This window comes from Anabas testudineus, chromosome 16 (assembly GCF_900324465.2).
Source record: "Anabas testudineus chromosome 16, fAnaTes1.2, whole genome shotgun sequence".
Lineage (NCBI taxonomy): Eukaryota > Metazoa > Chordata > Actinopteri > Anabantiformes > Anabantidae > Anabas > Anabas testudineus.
In genome coordinates, this window is record NC_046625.1 from 8523672 (window position 1) to 8543293 (window position 19622).

At 36.6% G+C, this 19622-nt stretch overlaps 2 protein-coding genes across 6 annotated transcripts; one reads left to right on the forward strand and one right to left on the reverse strand.

Moving 5' to 3' along the window:
• Window positions 1-3672: 3672 nt before the first annotated feature.
• On the reverse strand, window positions 3673-9750 carry LOC113170956 (carcinoembryonic antigen-related cell adhesion molecule 5-like). Its single transcript, XM_026373287.1, has 9 exons — window positions 9602-9750; window positions 8827-9159; window positions 8125-8403; window positions 7718-7984; window positions 6894-7172; window positions 6368-6634; window positions 4605-4716; window positions 4349-4398; window positions 3673-4252 (listed from the first exon to the last, which is right to left on the reverse strand). Exons 1-9 carry the CDS (start codon window positions 9645-9647, stop codon window positions 4146-4148), a joined length of 1740 nt encoding a protein of 579 aa, XP_026229072.1. The 5' UTR covers window positions 9648-9750; the 3' UTR covers window positions 3673-4145.
• Window positions 9751-10445: 695 nt separating this feature from the next.
• LOC113170746 (carcinoembryonic antigen-related cell adhesion molecule 6-like) lies at window positions 10446-17858 on the forward strand. Of its 5 annotated transcripts, none has more exons than XM_026372978.1 (8): window positions 10446-10627; window positions 11033-11365; window positions 12145-12423; window positions 12794-13060; window positions 14757-14865; window positions 14982-15013; window positions 15144-15230; window positions 17310-17858. In XM_026372978.1, exons 1-7 carry the CDS (start codon window positions 10582-10584, stop codon window positions 15203-15205), a joined length of 1128 nt encoding a protein of 375 aa, XP_026228763.1. In that variant the 5' UTR covers window positions 10446-10581; the 3' UTR covers window positions 15206-15230; window positions 17310-17858. The 5 variants fall into 5 exon arrangements, with proteins under 5 accessions (XP_026228763.1, XP_026228764.1, XP_026228762.1 ...); XM_026372979.1 differs by lacking the exon at window positions 17310-17858 and adding an exon at window positions 15484-15583; XM_026372977.1 differs by lacking the exon at window positions 17310-17858 and adding an exon at window positions 15347-15393.
• Window positions 17859-19622: the final 1764 nt, after the last annotated feature.

Here is a 19622-nt window from a genome sequence, read left to right on the forward strand (position 1 = left end):
TGCTCCCATTGATGGTGCGGCCTTTAAAGAACCAGGTGTAGATGCAGTCTGAGAAGCAAGAAGAAGAACAGGTGAAAGTGGTGCTGACACCAGCTGTCACCTCACCGGTCCAGAAGATCTGCACCTTGGCCTCCAAAACTGGTACACCTGAGAGACAGGAAAGAGTCAGTAGATACACGGATAGGTAAGGAGTAACTGCCTACTTAAAAATGTGCAGTCAGTGAGTTCAGTGATCTTACCCTGTCAGAGCCACCAGCAAAACACAGTAAAGACTCTTCAGTGTCATGGTAATGGCTTTATGCCTGGCTCTAATGTGGCTTTCAGCAGGACCTGCAGACCTCTTTTTACATCTGGCTTGCAGGGAGTTGTTCTGAAAACCTCTCAAAAGATAATATATAAAAGTCACACCTTGATTTTACAGCATCCTCGAGACCAGGATGCTCATGATGATTAAATAGATGCAATGAACAGCAAAATAAGTTACCATAAACCCTGACAGAGAGACTGTGTTTACAATACAAAGGTTAGGTTAGTTCTGGAACTTTTGGAGGGATTTGATGGAAAAACGTCACACAAACGTGTTATTAAGGAGAGTTTTGTCAGTGCACTGAATGAAACACTAGATGTCACTGTCTCACATTAGTTTTTCATGTAATTGTAGTTGTGTCTTCTAAAAGAAGCAGCTACAACCTTTTTGTTTCATTATCACAGCGGTCCTCAGCAACGGATATTGGTATAAAAAAAAAAGCAGCACTGCATCTGCCGCTTCACTTGGCCTTACGGATAATTGAGTTAGACATGTGCCGTGAACTACATTCTAAAAGACATTCCCTGTAACCCAGTGCCAACATTTTAAGACATAATGATGAGTTTCTATTGCACTCAAAGTTCATTATTACATGTGACAGAACCCAGTTCCCAGATGTCTCACACTGAGATAAGTGAGATTCTTCTGGAAAAGGATGAACAGAAAAATGATGAAGTGAGCAACATGTTAAAAGAGCACAAAAGTAGAACAACACAGTCTCTTCAATTTTAATATAGAACTTTAACTACCAACCCACTAACAAAAGAACCTTTAGAGTTTTAATTTTTAAACTATTTATGATGGGAAGTCTACTAACATGCTAGTTTTGTTTCCTAAAAAATTGAATTCAGCTGAGTGAACTTAGAATTTCAAAGCAGAAAAGCAAGTTCTATAAATTCTGACAGTAAAAACTAGATTCAAGATTCTAGATTCAAGATTTTAAGACATCTATGTTAATCTACAAAAATTAGTTGATGTTCCTATATGAGAGTTTACAGTAGAAATTCTGGCACTGAGTCATTAACATACTACTTGAAGCATGTTGTTGTATAGGTGTAATTATGTTGTCACAGCCATATGTTATGAATTGAACTTTGAAATTCGGAAATTCGATTTTGCATATACTTTTCCTGCTAGCCTTGCCTCCTTCTGTTTGTGCTCATTATTTACTGATAAATAACCTTTGGCAATTTTAATGGTCTATCCATACATTCATTTTCTTAACCGCTTGTCCTCTTTCAGGTTGCAGAACTGCTGGAGCCTATCCCAGCTGTCATTTGGCGAGAGGCGGGCTACACCCTGACCAGTTCAAAGGTCTACAGGGCTAACAGATACACAATTGCCGACAATTTAGAGTTACCAGTTGAGGTAACATGCACGTCTTTGGAAGGTGAGAGAAAGCCACCCTTGGCACGGTGCATGGTGGCAAAGGTGGCACAGTGGTGTAGTGATTAGCACTGTTGCTTAGCACAGTTGCTTAGTACTGTCACCTCACAGGGGAGAGAAAACAAATGTTTTTTAGTTATTTCCTCTTGGGAAATCACAATTCTTTAAGCAATTTTAAAGACACACTGTAGCTGTTAATATCAAACACATATGATAGTTTTTTGTCACACATACAGACTACCCTGCAGTACAACTATGTTCTGTTGTAAATTTATAGTCTCATGCATATATGGTTCGCAGTTTAGTTTAAGCACATGGGAACAAAGCATGGGACAGTCCATGCAGGAATTAGACACCGCATTTTAAAGAAAAGGAGAGCACTGTGATAAACAGATTGATGCATTTGCGCCATACTTCAGTAACTGCAAAATAGTTTATTCATTTAAATTATCATTACAAATACAATATCTACTGCCTGAGAGTTACTTTCAGTTTTATTCATTTACATCCACCAGACTTTCATTTTGGTGTGGTTTGTGCTGAACAAAAACGAATAGGCAAATTCTCAGAAAACAAATAATGTTTAAAAGTATTTAAGTTAATGTTCTAAAATCTGCAGGCGACATCACATTCAGTGTGAAAATCGCACATGAACTTTGATCTTCATTAATGTGTAACTAATCCAGGGGGAGGGAAATCTGAGCAAACACTGTGGGAGACTGCCTTTTTCTCATCTGGTTTAAAGAAGATCATCGTTGTGTAGAGAGGGTGAACAATAACTAAACAGGGACATGTGTATAAAGCCTGATTCAATACACAAAATCTGACCTTGACATGCTATACCTGCTTGGATATAATAAATTGCACTTCTGGCATTTCTCATTACTGCATTACTGACTTTTTTGTTAAGTTTAAAACAATACCAACGATTACAACTTTTGGTTGGTGGTTGTCAATGATCTTTAACGTGTTAAAGTATTTTTCAAAAGCTCCTTGCAAAAATACTGCATCTAAGTTAAATGGAAGTTATACAGTGTGTCACTTGACATGTAAATGATCTCTTTTTGCTATTTTACTCATTTGAACTAGTTCTTCCCTTTTAGGTGTGGGCCCTGATATTCACAGTAAACCTGCCCTGAATTCGACTGCTGTTTTTGCATCTTTGCTGAACAAACAACAAGACTTAAGAAATGTATTACATCTGTAGTTATCTGAGAAATAACCACTGGATATCTCATGGAGATTCTTTGGCTATGAACAATTTCTTTGGTTTTTTGCATGTTAGAGGTTTGGCTATAGACAAAAAAAAGTCAAATTTTGCAGTAATAGACAATCAAATCTCTCGATTTTTGTTTTACACATTTGTACTGTTAAATAAATAAACAGAAAATAAGCCAAAAGCTGCTGACTTGAATCTCAACTGAAATCACACAGGATATAGCATGTGGAGTGAAATATTACAGCAGATCATTGTCACCATTATGCTCAAGAATTAAAAAGCATTTACATTAAGATTAAGGTATTGATGCGTTGAATGTACAAATAAAATACTGAACTAACAAATAAAAAAGCTACAAGTAGTCTATTTAGGAAAAGAGGACAACACTGTGTCTCCTTAAAAACAATATGATCTGGTTGATGATTAACTACAGTTAAAGTGCTTTGACTAGATACAGTCGTGCCCACATTAGTCACCTATAAAGGACTGACACTGACAACACATTAACTGCATCTGGCCTCTGGTTTGACCATCTGATCCATCATATGTAAGATGATCAGTTGTTGTAGACCTGAGCTTAGGTTTGTGCACCATTTGTTCTGCCTTGCATTCGTTGCATGTGGACGTCATAGCTGGGAGGAGTGGGTGCTGCATTAGCCCTGTTAGCTTGAATCACAGCATATTGTGTGGAGTTATTCTCTAATCCCAGTTGGACATTCCCTTCATCTTTGTTCTGGAAACAATTTTCTGCATAGTTCACTTCCTGTACAGTTGTAGCACAAAAAATCAAATATGAAACAAATATTTGGTTAGCAAAACATAAGCAACATGACATACAAAACACCATAAAGCTGTGGGGTTAGGACATATCATATAATTTATATATCATGTCATCTTGGTTGATACACTGTGTTGAACAAAGGTCCTACATAAATCTGATAGGTGGGGAAAGGGAGCCTCTTTGGAACAAGTTGTAAATAGCTACTATAACAGATAAGCGGCTCTCACTGCTGTGTGTGCTGCTGTAACAGTAACAGTGTTAACGTGTAGGTATTTCTACCTAAAGTCAATTTAATAATAGTAATGTTTTATTAACATATTTTACTACAATTCTAAGAGTGCTAGCACACCCAAAGAGGTTAATGACTCAGATCCAAGGTTATTCAGTATTAATAAAAAAAATTAAAAAAACAAAGCAAAACTCCCAAACTTGGCCCATGTCTGTTTCTCTGTTCAAATAAATTTTACATGGAAACAAAATTTCTGAGTAACATGATTTTGACGTGTGGTGACGTTTACCTGACTTTGTGAGTATGCAGCATTGTCCTGGCCTTCACCTCCTTCAACACACAAATGTACGATGCTTAGAATAATTAAGTCATGGTAGTAAATAATACAGTATAAATAAATGAATACATACAACACATGGATCATACCTGTTCTGGTAGGAGTGTCTCTTTTAGAAGACAGTAGTTTTTTCTGTTTTCTGTTTAGAGAGTCGTTATTATGTCAATTAAATGTTTAACATATATCATCTGCCATTTGCAACACAATGATAATATTTTTTTCATTATTCAGAAAGGAACATGTCAACCTTTGGTTTTCCTTACCACATCTCCTTCAAAATGACATTTTAAAATGATTGATTGTTGGTAATTATTAATAGTTTCAAATGAGCTATTTTCCACTTACTTTTTTTTATAAAAGTAGTACAGCAGAACAGCACAAGTAGCAGCAACGACAACACAAGCGATTACTATTCCAGCGATGCAACCAGCCGAACAACCAGCTGGTGGTTGAGGTTCTGAGAAGGTGGAGGATAAGAACAAGAACATTTTGTTAAAAGGGCACTGTTTCCTAAAATTATGTTAATATGCAACTAAACTGCAAATGCAATTACTTTTGGTAGGAAATGTATTGCAAATGGATTACATTTAAGTTGCATATAAATATTTAATCTTACAAAAACGTTTTTATTTTGTGTAAGCACTTACAGCATTTGGTTAAATTAGGGAAAGATTGTGGTCTGATTGTGGTCTGGTTTAATGGTTAGCCAGATATCATTTAGTTTTTATTTATTACAGAGACTGAAACTTAGGCCTCTATATCTCCTTGAGCTGGAAATTTTCTGTTTGGCAAAAGGGTCAACCGACAGACAACAGTTTCCTAGTATCAGTAAAACAGTTCATTGTTTTACGACTTCTTTGCTTTCGATTCACATTTGCTCTTTCTTTCAGGTACCCTTCCCCTCCCTTTGGTTTTGGTTTTCTGCCACACATACACACACTCTGTTTATGGGCATTCACTCATAATTAGGTCATGGTCCTTCGTGCCTGACATCAACTTCATATTCCCTTCACTGTTTAACTATGCTTTATTGCCTTCTTGCATTGCTTGTTTCCTCAAACATGTTTCTACAGTACGCCTCCTCCTGAGCCAACCTTGGTATGAACATTGAATGCTCTGTGAAGTCCTCTATGGTGGAGCCTTGATAAACATCATGATGCCACCATTTTGACATTATTTGTCACTGCTGAAAGGAAAGAGAGACACTGCTCACCTGTGTTAACCTGTGAAACCTGTTTATATAAAAGAGTGCCTCAACTTACCTATACTCATGTTTCACCTCATTGTAAAGAGAAAGGAGTTCACTTCCCCCTCCACCTGCTAAAGTTTTGTAGTTCAAATGTACTGCTTGGTCTGCAGTTTGCCAGTCCCCTGAAGAGGTCCTTCTTTTGATGCCAGATGCCAACTTGACCCCTCTCTTCTTCAGTGGCCTTCTGAAGCTTCCTGTGCCCTAAATAATAATCCTCATGGAAAAGAGAGGCTGCTTACCTGTATTAATGTGTTATCTGTTTATACAAAAGACCTACCTACCTGCTCATGTTTCATCTGTTAATAAAGAAAAGAGTAATTTTGTATTTACATACAATTTGTCTTCTCTTTGCATTTGATTTCCAGGTGGGGTCAGGTTCTTTTCTTTCATGTGTAGAGCAAGAGAGTATGCACACTCAACAATAAACAGCTAATGTGGAGATTTATGCCATCATGGTTGTCATTACTGAAATTAATGAGTCTAGCCTCTGTTATTGATAGCTGGAGGAGAGTCGGGGGATCCAGAGGAGAAGCTAAAGGAACTGTTAAACTGTGTTACACAGGCTTGAAGGAGTTTAAACAGTTTAACAGTTCCTTTAGGAACTGTGGGAAAGCACACAGTGGGTTTATCTTTGCCACCACTTGAAAATGAGTCACAAGAGTTCAATGACATAAATAAGGAGCTGAGTCTCAAAGTGGCCTGAGACACATTGCACTGCCTTAGAACTAGAAAGTGAATGCTTGATGATTTTTGAAGTGGTGAAGTCCTGGTGAATAAGACAAGATAAAGGACAGCACACGTCTTGGTTGTGAATGAAACCCTCTACTAACAAAAAGTACAACCTCCAACAGTGACTTACCCACTACAGTTATGGCTGTAGGTTGAGATGTTCGATATCTCAGAGTTTTGTTGTTAAAGGCCTGACAGATGTAGTTTCCACTCTGATTCTTCTGAATGTTTGTCAGTCTGAGTTTTGGTCCAGTGTCAGACAGCAGGGATCCATTCAGAAACCACTTGAATTGGGCAGAAGGTTTGGAGTCAGCTGAGCAGGTCAGGTCGATGTTTGAGCCTTTCAAGTAGTTTTCATTTGATGAGGATTTGTTTAAATGTATATCATCGGGGCCAACTGGGTGATGAATGGAGGCAAAAACCCACAAGGAAGGAAGTTTAGGAAGGAAGGTTAGTGTTGATTTTCCATAGTTTGATGGACTTAATCTGCCAGTCAGCTATTAAAGCATAACAAGGTATAAAAATTTAAAAAATAATAATTCAGCACTCTCCTTATTTACTTCATATTCAATTCAAATTGTTTCTTTGAAGCTCTTTTGTATTTGCATGCATGTAATGCAAGTAGAAGAGGTTGCACATGCAGGTTAGAAACTCACAGCTGATGGAGAGGTTCACTGGATCACTGGTGCCATTACTGACTGGATTGAACGCACGACACCTGAACGGTCCCTGGTCGTAACGGGTCACATTGATTATAGTGAGAGTGGAGTTTCCATCAGTGAGTTGAACTCTGTCACTGGCTGTAACCTCAGAGCTGCCGTTCATCCAGAGGAAAGAGAGTGAGGATCCAGAGGAGGAACAGGACAGATTGACAAAGCTGTTGAACTCCACCAAGTCTGTGTTGCTGACAGTTATCGTTAGATTGGAGACGGGAACTGAGGGTAAAAACATAGTGGTTTATGATCTAAACTATTTGAATGTCTGTTTTTCTGCGTGTGTGCGATGGTCATTGTGTTACCTACTGTAAGTGCTTCACAAATCCTTTGACATAGGCGACAAGTAAGAGTTCTGGGACAAGAATACATTTTGCTGTTGTAACTTTTGCAATTTCTTGTTTTTCAAAATCACCATTTGAATAACAAGTATTTAGAAGATATACACAAATGTATGTATGGCTATTGTTTGTTTCTAGTTGTTTGTTTTTTCGCACAAATGATTATTACAGTCATTCTTAGAGAAAGCTTCAGCTATGTTACTAAAATACAACTAAATAACTTCCATTATAAAGCTTAAGAATGTAAATTTTCAATTATTTTTTAGTAGAGACCTACTCCATAGTATATCTTAATGCGGTTAAGCGCTACAGTTAGCTTGAGTCCCCAAAGTAGCATATTGTAGCTATAACTTTGTTTATAGCTTTATTTTAAATCAGGTCTGACAATAATCCAGAATAAATACACAATACATGACCCATACTTACCAATAACAACTACAGCTGAAGGTTCAGATGTTTGATATCTCAGAGTTTTGTTGTTAAAGGCCTGACAGATGTAGTTTCCACTCTGATTCAGCTGAATGTTCGTCAGTCTGAGTTCTGGTCCAGTGTCAGACAGCAGGGATCCATTCAGAAACCATTTAAATTGAGCAGAAGGTTTGGAGTCAGCTGAGCAGGACAAGCTGATGTTGGAGCCTGTCACATAGTTTTCATTCGATGAGGATTTCTTTAAATTTATATTTTCTGGACCATCTAAATATGGGAAGCAAAAAGAACAAATGTAAAGTTAGAGTTTTGTGGTTTCAAAGTTTTGTTGTTGGTGTTTTGTTGTACTAATTAATTTTATTATGCATTTGCAATGAAAAGACAGAAAATGCATATTAGTAACTCACAGCTGATGAAGAGGTTCACTGGATCACTGGTGCCATCACTGACTGGATTAAACACACGGCACCTGAACGGTCCCTGATCATAACGAGTCACATTTATCAAAGTAAAATTGCGATTTCCATCAGTGAGTTGAACTCTGTCACTGGCTGCAACCCCAGAGCTGCTGTTCAGCCAGAGGAAAGAGAGCGAAGATCCAGAGGAGGAACAGGACAGATTGACAGAGCTGTTGAACTCCACCAAGTCTGTGTTGCTGACAGTTATCGTCACATTGGAGACGGGAACTGAGGGTAAAAAGACAATGTTACAGCAGAGTAAATAGGAAGTAGTAGAGTAAAACAATACAATGTCAGTCAGGATGATTCTTCACCTGATAATGAACGTTAGCGCAAGAGAATTCAATTTATAAAGTCCCCTAAAAAGGACAGATACTAGAAAGGTACTGTATGAAATATATTTTGTCTCTGTGGTATTTGTTCATTTATTTATTTATTTTGCTTTCAGTATCTGTGGTTAGTTAGTGATGGTGCAAGTCCAAATTACCATATGTAGGGTTTCTGTTGTTGGCTCATTATCAAAAGAAAACAAAACATAACCTTCAATTAACATCAAAAACTAACAAAGATAGAATTTATTAGAGGACAACTGTTAAGTTACGTTTGAGTTTTGTGAGTTACATGTTACATGTGGAACATAGTTTTGCTCACCCAGTATCTCCAGTCTAGTTGATCCTGTGACCTGTACTCCTCCATCTGGTGTAATAGTAACTCTGTATTCTCCACTGTCATTAAGAGACAGATTCCTGAGCTCCAGAGATCCAGTAGATCTGAAGAGAGTGATTCTGCCTTCATATGCTGGTCCAGTGGTGTTTCCAGAGGTGGATGATATTATATTGTTATCAATATTATTAAGAATAAAAATCCAGCCCACAAACACAAATGGTTTTTCTGGTGGAGTCACTGTTGTGTTAAACATCACTGTCCCTCCTACAGCTGCAGTCAGGGGACCATCTGGTAACACACCAAGTCCACTGGTTAAACCTGCAGGAGACAGTTAAACATTTGAGTAGGACTGAAATTGGTCCACTGCAAATAGGACAAGACAAAACTACTGGACACAGCAGATTAGCTCTAAAGTCGCTATTCTGTGTGTTATAATAAAATCAGTAACAGTTTGGTATCGATGCTGGTCTTTCTGTAAAACTGAACTGAACACGCTGAATAAAGTTTAGTTAGTTGCGTAAAACCGTTGCTGAAGCTTGTGATGCGTTTACCCAGCATGGCATCAGATTTGCCTTTGTTATCTTACATTTTCCTATCATGTTTAAATCTACAGTTAATTTAAACTTCAGTACATGTAAAAACTAAAGGTTGTTGCGACTTTTCTTTAAGTGTTTGGAGAATTACATGAATGTTTTGAGAGAAATATTTGACCAGCGCTAAAAACATTAACTTATAATTTATGATTATACGAGATTTTTACCTGTAAAGGCCACAAAGACAATACAAAGCACCTGTAATGTATCCATTAAACAATCTCCGAGAGGTGAATCCAGAAAAGTTCCCTCTCCGACTTCGTCCCCAATAAAAGTGAACTTCCGGTAAATGACAACATATTACTGAGGTCTTAGTAAAACTGTCAGCACGATCAGATAAACCCACTGGATTCATGGAGACATGTCAAAAGCTGCAGAGCATCGCCCTCTTGTGTTTGTTCCACACAGTCTGAAGAAACAAGAGGACTGCAAAACTTCAGGACAAGGATGAAACAGCATCTTATAATCTAAAGCTGCAGTTTGTCCTCCTGTGGTGCAACTGTGGCTGCATGTGAGGAGCATGAGATGTCTTCTAATCTGTCTAGAAGTTCCTGTAAGGACATAACTGTGGTCACATGCTATGTGGGAATATACTCTATTAGATTGATTTGTTAAGATTAAAAACAATGCCAGCAATTACAACTATTAGTTGGTGGTTGTCAAGGATTTTTAAAGTGTTAAAGTATTTTTCAAAAGCTCCTATAAAAAAATTCAGTGCAAAATACTGCATCTAGTAACTCACAACACAGTACATGGAAGTTGAATGAAAGTTGTACAGTGTGTAAGAAGTAGCAAAGTGACATTTACTGCTTTCTGACATAATTAAAATACAGTTCCTATAAAAACACTGTTTATATTGGGACCAGTGGTAAAACACTAACCTATTAAAATGAGCTTATGGGAAATTTTGACAGAAAACTTCCTCATGCTGTTCATGCCTTCATACCCGGAGGTGAACAATCCTCTTTTTAGCTTTATGTACAAACTACTGTTAATGATCAGCAAAGCTGCTCAACAGTGCAGGGACACTAGGGGAACTGTCAGAGGTAGGAAAATTTACATAGACTGAACACACTGAAAGAAGCATTCATAACTAAAACACCAACGCAAAGTTCAGAAGTGACGGACGACAAATTCTTTTGGTGAAATGAAAACAGCTGTGATACATTTTATCGTCTTAGGAATCGTCTCAGGTGAGCTCTTTTAACAGATGTATTAGATAAAATAACATTTCACTAAATCCTCCAAAACGAATGTTGTATTGTCAGATTGATACTAGTTGATTTACCGTATTTCTACAGAAGATCATTATCATCAAGATCACTATAACAGCATTAAAAAATAATGCTGATAATACAAGTAACATTTAGACCTTTACATGCTAATGATTGATCTTGTTGGGCTACATGTGTTTTTGTTTCTCTTGTGAAGCACTTTGTAACATATGTTTAGAAAAGTGCTCTATAAATAAATTTATTATTTTTATTATTATAGTAGTTTAGCTACTTAGTCACTGGATTGTTATCAGTATATCATCCTGTGGTCCTTCTTACAGTATTATTTCAGTTCTTCTCCAAATGTTTAACTGTCTCCTGCAGGTTTAACCAGTGGACTTGGTGTGTTACCAGATGGTCCCCTGAATGCAGCTGTAGGAGGGACAATGATGTTCACCACAACACTGACTCCACCAGAAAAACCATTTGTGTTTGTGGGCTGGATTTTTATTCATAATAATATTGATGCTAATATAATATCATCCACCTCCACAAACAACACTACACCAACGTATGAAGGCAGAATCACTCTGTTCAGATCCATTGGATCTCTGGAGCTCAGGAATCTGTCTCTTAATGACAGTGGAGAATACAGAGTTACTATTACACCAGATGGAGGAGTACAGATGACAGGATCAACTAGACTGGAGATACTGGGTGAGCAAAACCTTGTTCACATGTTTCTGAATAAAAGGATTAAGTAATTACCATTAACTTAAATATTTTAAGGATTTATTCTTGATCTGTGTCCAACTGAGGAGATTTTAAAAACTCCCTTAAAGGCAAAACGTGACTGGTGGTAATTTAGTACACAGAATTATTACATGAGGAAATACATTGACAAAAATGGATGCATGGATGGATGGATGGATGGATGCTCAGAATCTAGAATATATTCTGGATCAGTTACTTCATCTTGAGCAAAAGTATGTGTGATTATTTTGAGGGTGTGGATTGGAGTTTCGACTGATAAAAAACACTCAAACTTTTTAGTTACACAGCTACAGGAAGCGCATGGTTGAAATTCTTGCTGCCAAGAGGGGGTCAACCAGTTATTAATTCCAAGGGTTCACATACTTTTTACACTATCACTATGAGGTTTTCATGGTTGTTCCCAATAAAGACATCAAGAGATCAGAGTTTTTTGTGTTATTATATTAAACACTTGTTAATACTTTTGACTTAGATGAAGATTAAACATTTTATAAATAAATAAAATAAATAGTAAAATAATAATAAATAAATGAATGCAGAAAACTATTACAAAAAAAATTCCAAAAAGTTCACATACTTTTTCATGCCACTGTAGAAGAGCACACTTACTTAAAATGCCTGAGACATCTATTTGTTATAGCAGTATCAATTTGAAAAACTTGGTTTCTTTTACTGCACCTTAGCTGGTGGTAAATAATAAACCATTGTGTTTTTACCCTCAGTTCCCGTCTCCAGTGTAACAGTAACTGTCAGCAACACAGACTTGGTGGAGTTCAACAGCTCTGTCAGTCTGTCCTGTTCCTCCTCTGGATCCTCGCTCTCTTTCCACTGGCTGAACGGCAGCTCTGAGGTTACAGCCAGTGACAGAGTTCAACTCACTGATGGAAATCGCAATTTTACTTTAATCAATGTGACTCGCTACGACCAGGGACCGTTCAGGTGCCGTGTGTTTAATCCAGTCAGTGATGGCACCAGTGATCCAGTGAACTTCTCCATCAGCTGTGAGTTACTAATCAGCATGCTCATTTTTTTGCAGCAGCTTAATAAACTCTAGTACAACACTACATCAAAGCAAAAGAAAGTGCAACAAGGAAAAGCATCATACAGCATCATTTAAATATTTTAAATGCAATGCAATGCAAATATTTTAATGCAAGACTGTTCTATGGGTCCTGTAGTTTCTCATGACATTATATATAGTTATATAGGTATACATATTCATTTGTGATCAAGCTGCACACTGAGGCAAGCGCTTTATTCAGGCTTTTCCCATGTACTATATACTTACTGTATACAGTATATAACCATGTATGAGAACATATATAATAACTATATGACTCTAATTTTGTTCTCTGTGCTTCCCATATTTAGTTGGCCCAGATGATGTAAATTTAAACAAATCCCCATCAAGTGAAAACTACTTGAATGGGTCAAACATCGACCTGTCCTGCTCAGCTGACTCCAAACCTTCTGCCCAGTTTAAGTGGTTTCTGAATGGATCCCTGCTGTTTGACACTGGACCAGAACTCAGACTGATGAACGTTCAGAAGAATCAGAGTGGAAACTACATCTGTCAGGCCTTTAACAACAAAACTCTGAGATATCAAACATCTCAACCTTCAGCCATAACTGTAGTGGGTAAGTTAGCATGTGGATGAAAATGACTTCATGACTGACCTTTCACCTCCCTTGACCCCAAATTTATTATCGTCACAATCCATGCTCTGCCCTGCCCCTCAGTTTCAAGATACAAAATACTTTATTGATCCCAGAGGGAAATTGTTTTCTTAGTACAGTTGTTCTCAACACAGACAGAAAGTAAGGGAACCACAGCCATGAAAGATCCACACCAACACAAATACAGAATAACATCAATACAGAAAACTAACAGAGTCAATGATTATAGTCCAGAGTGGAACGACAGTAATTATAGAGGGAGGAGGAATTGTAACGATTGATGGCCACAGGTAGAACGGACCTCCTGTGGCGTTCTGTGGAGCATTTAATGTTCATCAGTCTCAGGCTGAACGTGCTCCTCAGTCCAGCAGCAAACTGTGTAGTGGGTGGGAGGGATTGTCCAGGATTGAGAGGAGTTTGGACAGCATCCTCCTCTCAGCTACAACATGTAGAGGGTCCAGCTCCACCCCAGAACAGAGTCAGCCCTCCTGATCAGTTTGTTCAGTCTGTTAGTGTCTGCCACCGTCATGCTGTGGCCCCTTCAGACCACAGCATAGAAGATGACACTGGAACCACAGACTCATTAAACATCTGCAGCACCATGTTGAAGAACCTGAGTCTCCTCAGAAAGTACATCTGGTTCTGAGTCTTTTTGTACAGTGCTGATGAGTTCTTAGTCCAATCCAGTTTGTAGTAAACTCCCAGGTATTTGTACTCGAATACGACCTCCACCTCCTCCTAGATTTCCTAAAGTTCATCATTAGCTACTTTGTTTTAATTTATTTATAAATCTATAGGTCGGGGTTTGGACTAAGTTTAGTTTTCATAGTTAGTCTCCTGTTTAGTTCTCTCTCCTGTTTTTTTCTTTGTGTCTCACAGTTCTGTTTATTTACTTTAGTTCCTGTCTGTTAATGTTTGTTCAGTGAGTAGTTCTGCATTTGGCTGTTAATTGTTTTTCCTACACTTAGATTCATTTTTATCTTTATATCCTTAGTTTTATTCTAATTAAAGCTATTTTTATCTTAAGCTCTTGCTGTAGTCTAAGCTCTGGATCCACCACTTTCACTCATTCCTCACAATAATAGTCGAGTATCAGTGTCAGTGTGTTGTGTTACTGTACATATTTATGTTTTTACGTTATGTTATTTTATCCTATAGATTGTCAAGGGTATTTTGCATAATGGAAATTGAAATGTTAGAAACCAGGTTTATTCTTTTGCAATCTCCATGTGTCTCATGCGTGCGTGGGATCATTTTTAACAGTTGTATGTTTAATCTTTTATTTTTTAGGTGTGAAAATGTTTATCTGCTGGCAGATAAAAATTTGCCTTTTGGCTATATTTGGCATGTTTTCAGTAATTTTTGTCAAATGTGTGACATCCCTGTCCAACTACCTAAAGAAAAGAAATAGATTAAAAAAGAATTAGAACAAGCCTTATATTATATTAATTATTATTAAAAATATGGATCTCTTGATGTTAATTTGTTCATGCCCCTGGTACTCTTGAAATACATTTACAATGCAATTAAATACAAGTAAAGAATACAAGACAGGATCAGTGTAATTAAATGCATTTAAAGTACTTAAACTACATTATTAAATAAAGATCTAGCAATGCTTGTGTGGCTTCATCTCTCATCTACTGTTTCATTTCAGACAAAGCAGGTGTGTATCTCTCAGCTGGTGCCATTGCTGGAATAGTAATTGCATGTTTCCTGGTGATTGGGGGAGCTTTAGGTGGAGGACTCTACATTTATAAAACCAAGTAAGTAAAATCAGACTTCATTACCAAAGCATTTAACTTAGTTTTTAAATAATCAAGTTCTCTCACAAGTTTAATTTGAATTGTTGTCATATTCTAACAATACTTTATTTTAATAGAAGCAACACCAATACTCAGCCATGCAAAACAGGTTGGTATTCATCTGACCCAACTTTACCTTTTTGATACCATCACATGTATCAAGAGCAGCATTAACAAAAGAAAATCTAATGTTAAATCAAACACGTTACATGTAACAAAACTTTTTCTTTTACCTACAGTAGAACTGGAGGAGTCTGTGTATGAAAACAACCCTGAGTATATTTATGAAAACACAAAATAACCTCAGTGGGTCATTTCATTTGAAGGTAAGTTCTTTAAAAGTTTTAGTTTCACTTACTGAAAGCCTTGAAAGTCATGATTATGGTAACAAAACCAGTTTGTGAAAAGCCAAACAATGACATATAAGCTCCTGACCTTCCAGGTTGTGTTTCATGGACTCACCTTATCCAGACTACTGAAGTGAAGAAGGTTCCTTTAATATTTTCTTACACAATTCATTCATCATTACAGTATACAGATGATAAAAGTTCCGTCTCTAATCATTTGCTTTTTCCACAGAAAATCAAAACTATCTGAATAAGTTACTGTCAGACAACAAGTGCTCAGAAATGTTTTCAGAGCTTCTTCTTTTTTTATTGTCTTTGTCACATCATATAAACTTTATGTTACATTGTGCATTTACACAGTATGTGTGTATCTACTACTCTCTCTTGCACTTATATTCTCCAATTCTGTCTCAGCAACAATTTTAATATAGTATTTTACAGGAAATTAGTATCCTGCACAAGCCATAATATGAGATGTTGTATTTATAAATATCAACTTAATAACTTAATATGCAGCCTTATTAGTCCGACACTGACAACTGTGGAAAAGATACTGTGCCATTTTCTTTTGACATCTAATTCTAATTTGTTGATACGAGACTCAATAACTGATTTATCTAAGCTGTAAAGATGAATTTGTTTTAATAAATCTGTATCTTCTTACCTCTTAGTAGTTGAATAAATTATTTTGTCCAATTTATTTACATCAAACAAACAGAAAATACTTTCAACATTTCAAGAATCTTCATCATTAATCACCATTAAGCCACATACATTTTTGGTGAATTGTGACTTGTATTTTCTTAAGTTGCTGACTAAAGTCGTGCAAGAAGATAATGTGTGGATAGTTTACTATGACTTTTAATATAGATTATAATAATCATAAGATGAAAAATGATGTTGTCTGACTTTCATTTCAAGTGTCTTCACAACTAGTCCCTCACATGATGATTTATAAACAGCTTTAAAAACTTTAAAATGACATTTGAACATATAAAGTCCCCTTCCACCTAATAATACTGAATAATTTACATATATGTTGCTATACTGAAACTATACAATATAATTATGATTTCAGTGTCACTGATATTTTCAGAGCTAATTCCAGTCTACTGAGCAACTTAAAGAAGTGCACAATACACAGTGTTATTGTGATATTATAACAGAATAAACCAGACTGGAGAGAGTGAGCATATGAAAATATACCCATTATATCATAAAAGATCAACAGTTCTACAGGTCAAAAAGCACCAGCAGGCCCACATTGAAGATCAGTGTAAAAAGACAGAGCTGCACCACCTCTGATCCAGAAGAAGGACTGTCTGTGACATAATCTGTGACATGATGATAACAAGCAGAAAAAAATAAGTCATTAGACTTGATTTATGCTAACACACAGTTAACTAACACACAGTGATGTTACATTAAACACAGATCATTCAGTACCTTTAACATGTACCGTCTTGGTGGCACAAGTAGAGTTTCCAAAAGTATTTTGAGCAATGCAGGTGATGTTTTGGACAGTATTGGGATTGGAAGGGACCCAGTTGATCACATTTTTATTTATTGAAAGAGATAATGAAGGGGGGAAACCTCCTTGGAACAACCAAGAGAAGGTGCATTCTGCACAGTTCACCAGGCAGGTGAACTGACTCATACAGCCAACAAACACAGTGTCAGGTCCACTGATGGTGATGTTCCATTGATCAGTTGCAAAAGATTACAAGGGTCAAAGTCAGTGTGAGTTGTCATGAGATGAATACAGATAAAAAGAAACTCAGAGTTGTGTCATTCAACTTTATTTATATTTTACAATTTTAGACAGGACTCTCACCAGTAGCAGAATTCTGCACATTAGTCCCCAAACCTGGTTTACCTGTGTAATAGAGAGAGAGGGAAACTCAGTATGGATAAACAGAAGATGTATCATGCACCATTTAGTTTTGTGAAAGCAACAGTAATTTCTGAGTCATTATTAACGTTTGCCAATGAATTTCATTACAGACAGTTTTCTTGTCTTTCATCTTTTTTTGTATGTGTAGATACAACGACCACTAGACCAAACAAGAAAGGGCGCAGAGCCGATCCTTGATGCAGACTCACCTCCACCTTGAACTCCTCTGTCACAACTACAGCCCACCTCACCACTGTCTTACAGCTTGTGTGGGAAAATATACTGTATTTGATTCATTTTGTTTTGTTGTTAATTTTGTTGGCCAAGCTGACTTCCATCACGGACAACACCTCTCATCCACTGAATCAGACATGGAAACTCTTTGTGCAGCTCCTTCAGAGGACGACTGATCCACCCTCAGTGTAAGAAGGAGCTGTACCGCAGATCATTCATTCCCACCATGGTTAGGCTGTACAACTCAACAGTACACAAATAACTCATTATTAATCTGTCTCATCTCATTAGTTTGTTTTATTTTATACATATAATGTATATCTTGGTCTTGTGAATAATTGTGAATTTGTAATATGTTTAATTTTTGCACATTTCTTGCATACTTTTCTAATTTCATTTTGCACCTTACTATTGTCTTGGAGCTGTCGAAACAATTGAATTTCCCCACTGTGGGATCAATAAAGATTTATCTTATCTTATCTTTTCCACAAACATTCAACCAAGGTAACAAAGTGACGTTTACTGGTTTCTGACATATTTAAAATATAATTCAGATAAATACACAGTTTATATGGATAATGGGACCAGTGGTCAAACATTAACCTATTACAATAGGTTGATGGGAAATCGGGATAGAACACTTCTTCATGCTGTACGTGGCTTCATACTCTTATTCTTGTTCCCTTTTTACATGTAAAAAGGGAAACAGAATAAGATACAAACTCCTCTTTTTAGTGTTATATACAAAGAACTGTTAATGATGAGGAAAGTTGCGCAATAGTGCAGGTACACTGAAAGCAAAGTAACATTTAATAATAAATACCAAATCTTTCATACAGTACCTTTGTTGTACTGCTAGCTGTGGAACTTGTCAAGTCAAATGTATGTAACATATATTATCCTAAATAAAGGAAATGGTAAAGTCGACTCTATTTGCCATTCAAAACTGCAGCAATGTCAATTTTTTAATATTTAATAAATACAGTGTAACACTCAAAATGATAATATATAAAGTTTTAAACAAGTCACTGGAAAAACTGTCAATTAAACAAAAAAGGAGTCAAAGGTCTTACCCATCAGAGCCACGAGCAGAACACAGTACAGATTCTTCAGTGTCATGATCCTGATGTCTTTGTCACGATGCCTGTCTGATCCTGGCACAGTTGGTTTTATTTCTCCCTTTTCACCCTTCGCCTTTTTTTTATGGACCTCTACTCCCTCACTCACCATCCCTCGGATACTGGACTTTGTTCCCTGCCAGTTGGAGTTTTGAGTTTGAGCCACACAGTAATTGTCAATGTCAAACTGATTAAATACACTGATTTCTTAAAATCACTCTATTTAGTTTCTTTACAAATATAAACTATTCTAACTCATTACAAACTGTGACCATGTTGCTGAAATTGCACAGTTAGGTCACTGGTTTAAAACTAGATGGAGACAGTCTCACAGGAGTTTGTCGTTACCTCCTCTCAAGTGGACACTCACTGTAGCTTTGTTCGCCCCCAGACAGGTTGTCGCAGGTCGCTCTTAAGATTACAGACATGTAAGAACCACTTCACCTTCCTGGGAGTCTTCTAAGATGATGATTATTTAATTAATCTATCTCATTATAAAACCTGCACAATAACAAAAAGGTAGAAAAAGCTGAAGATAAAATCCTCCATCAATATTATACCACTATGTGAACAACAACACTTTGCCCAAGGGAATAAATAAAGTATGTCATTAATGCATCAACATTAAGTTTATAGAAAATGTCATGTAACATCGTCATGTAATATTTAATACATTCAGCTTCACTGTAGGAGGTTGTACTGGATAGTAAAAATCATGTAGATAAAATGACTTCCTGATTTACCTTTCACTTCCTTTGACACCCAATTTATTATTGTGACAATTCCTGTGTGTTCATTAAGTAGTTCTGCATTTGCCTGATACATAATATGTGATGTTGTATTTATAAATATCATCTTAATAACTTAATATGCAGCCTTACTAGTGCGACACTGTGGGAAAGATACTGTGCCATTTTCTTTCAACATCAATTCTGATTTGTTGATACAAGACTCATTAACTGATTTATCTAAGCTGTAAAGATTATATCATTTTAGTAATTCTGTATTTTCTTATTTCTTAGTAGTTGTATTATTTACTTTTTCCAATTTATTTGCATCAAACAAACAGAAAATACTTTCAACATTTCAAGAATCGTCATCATTAATCACCATTAAGCCACATAC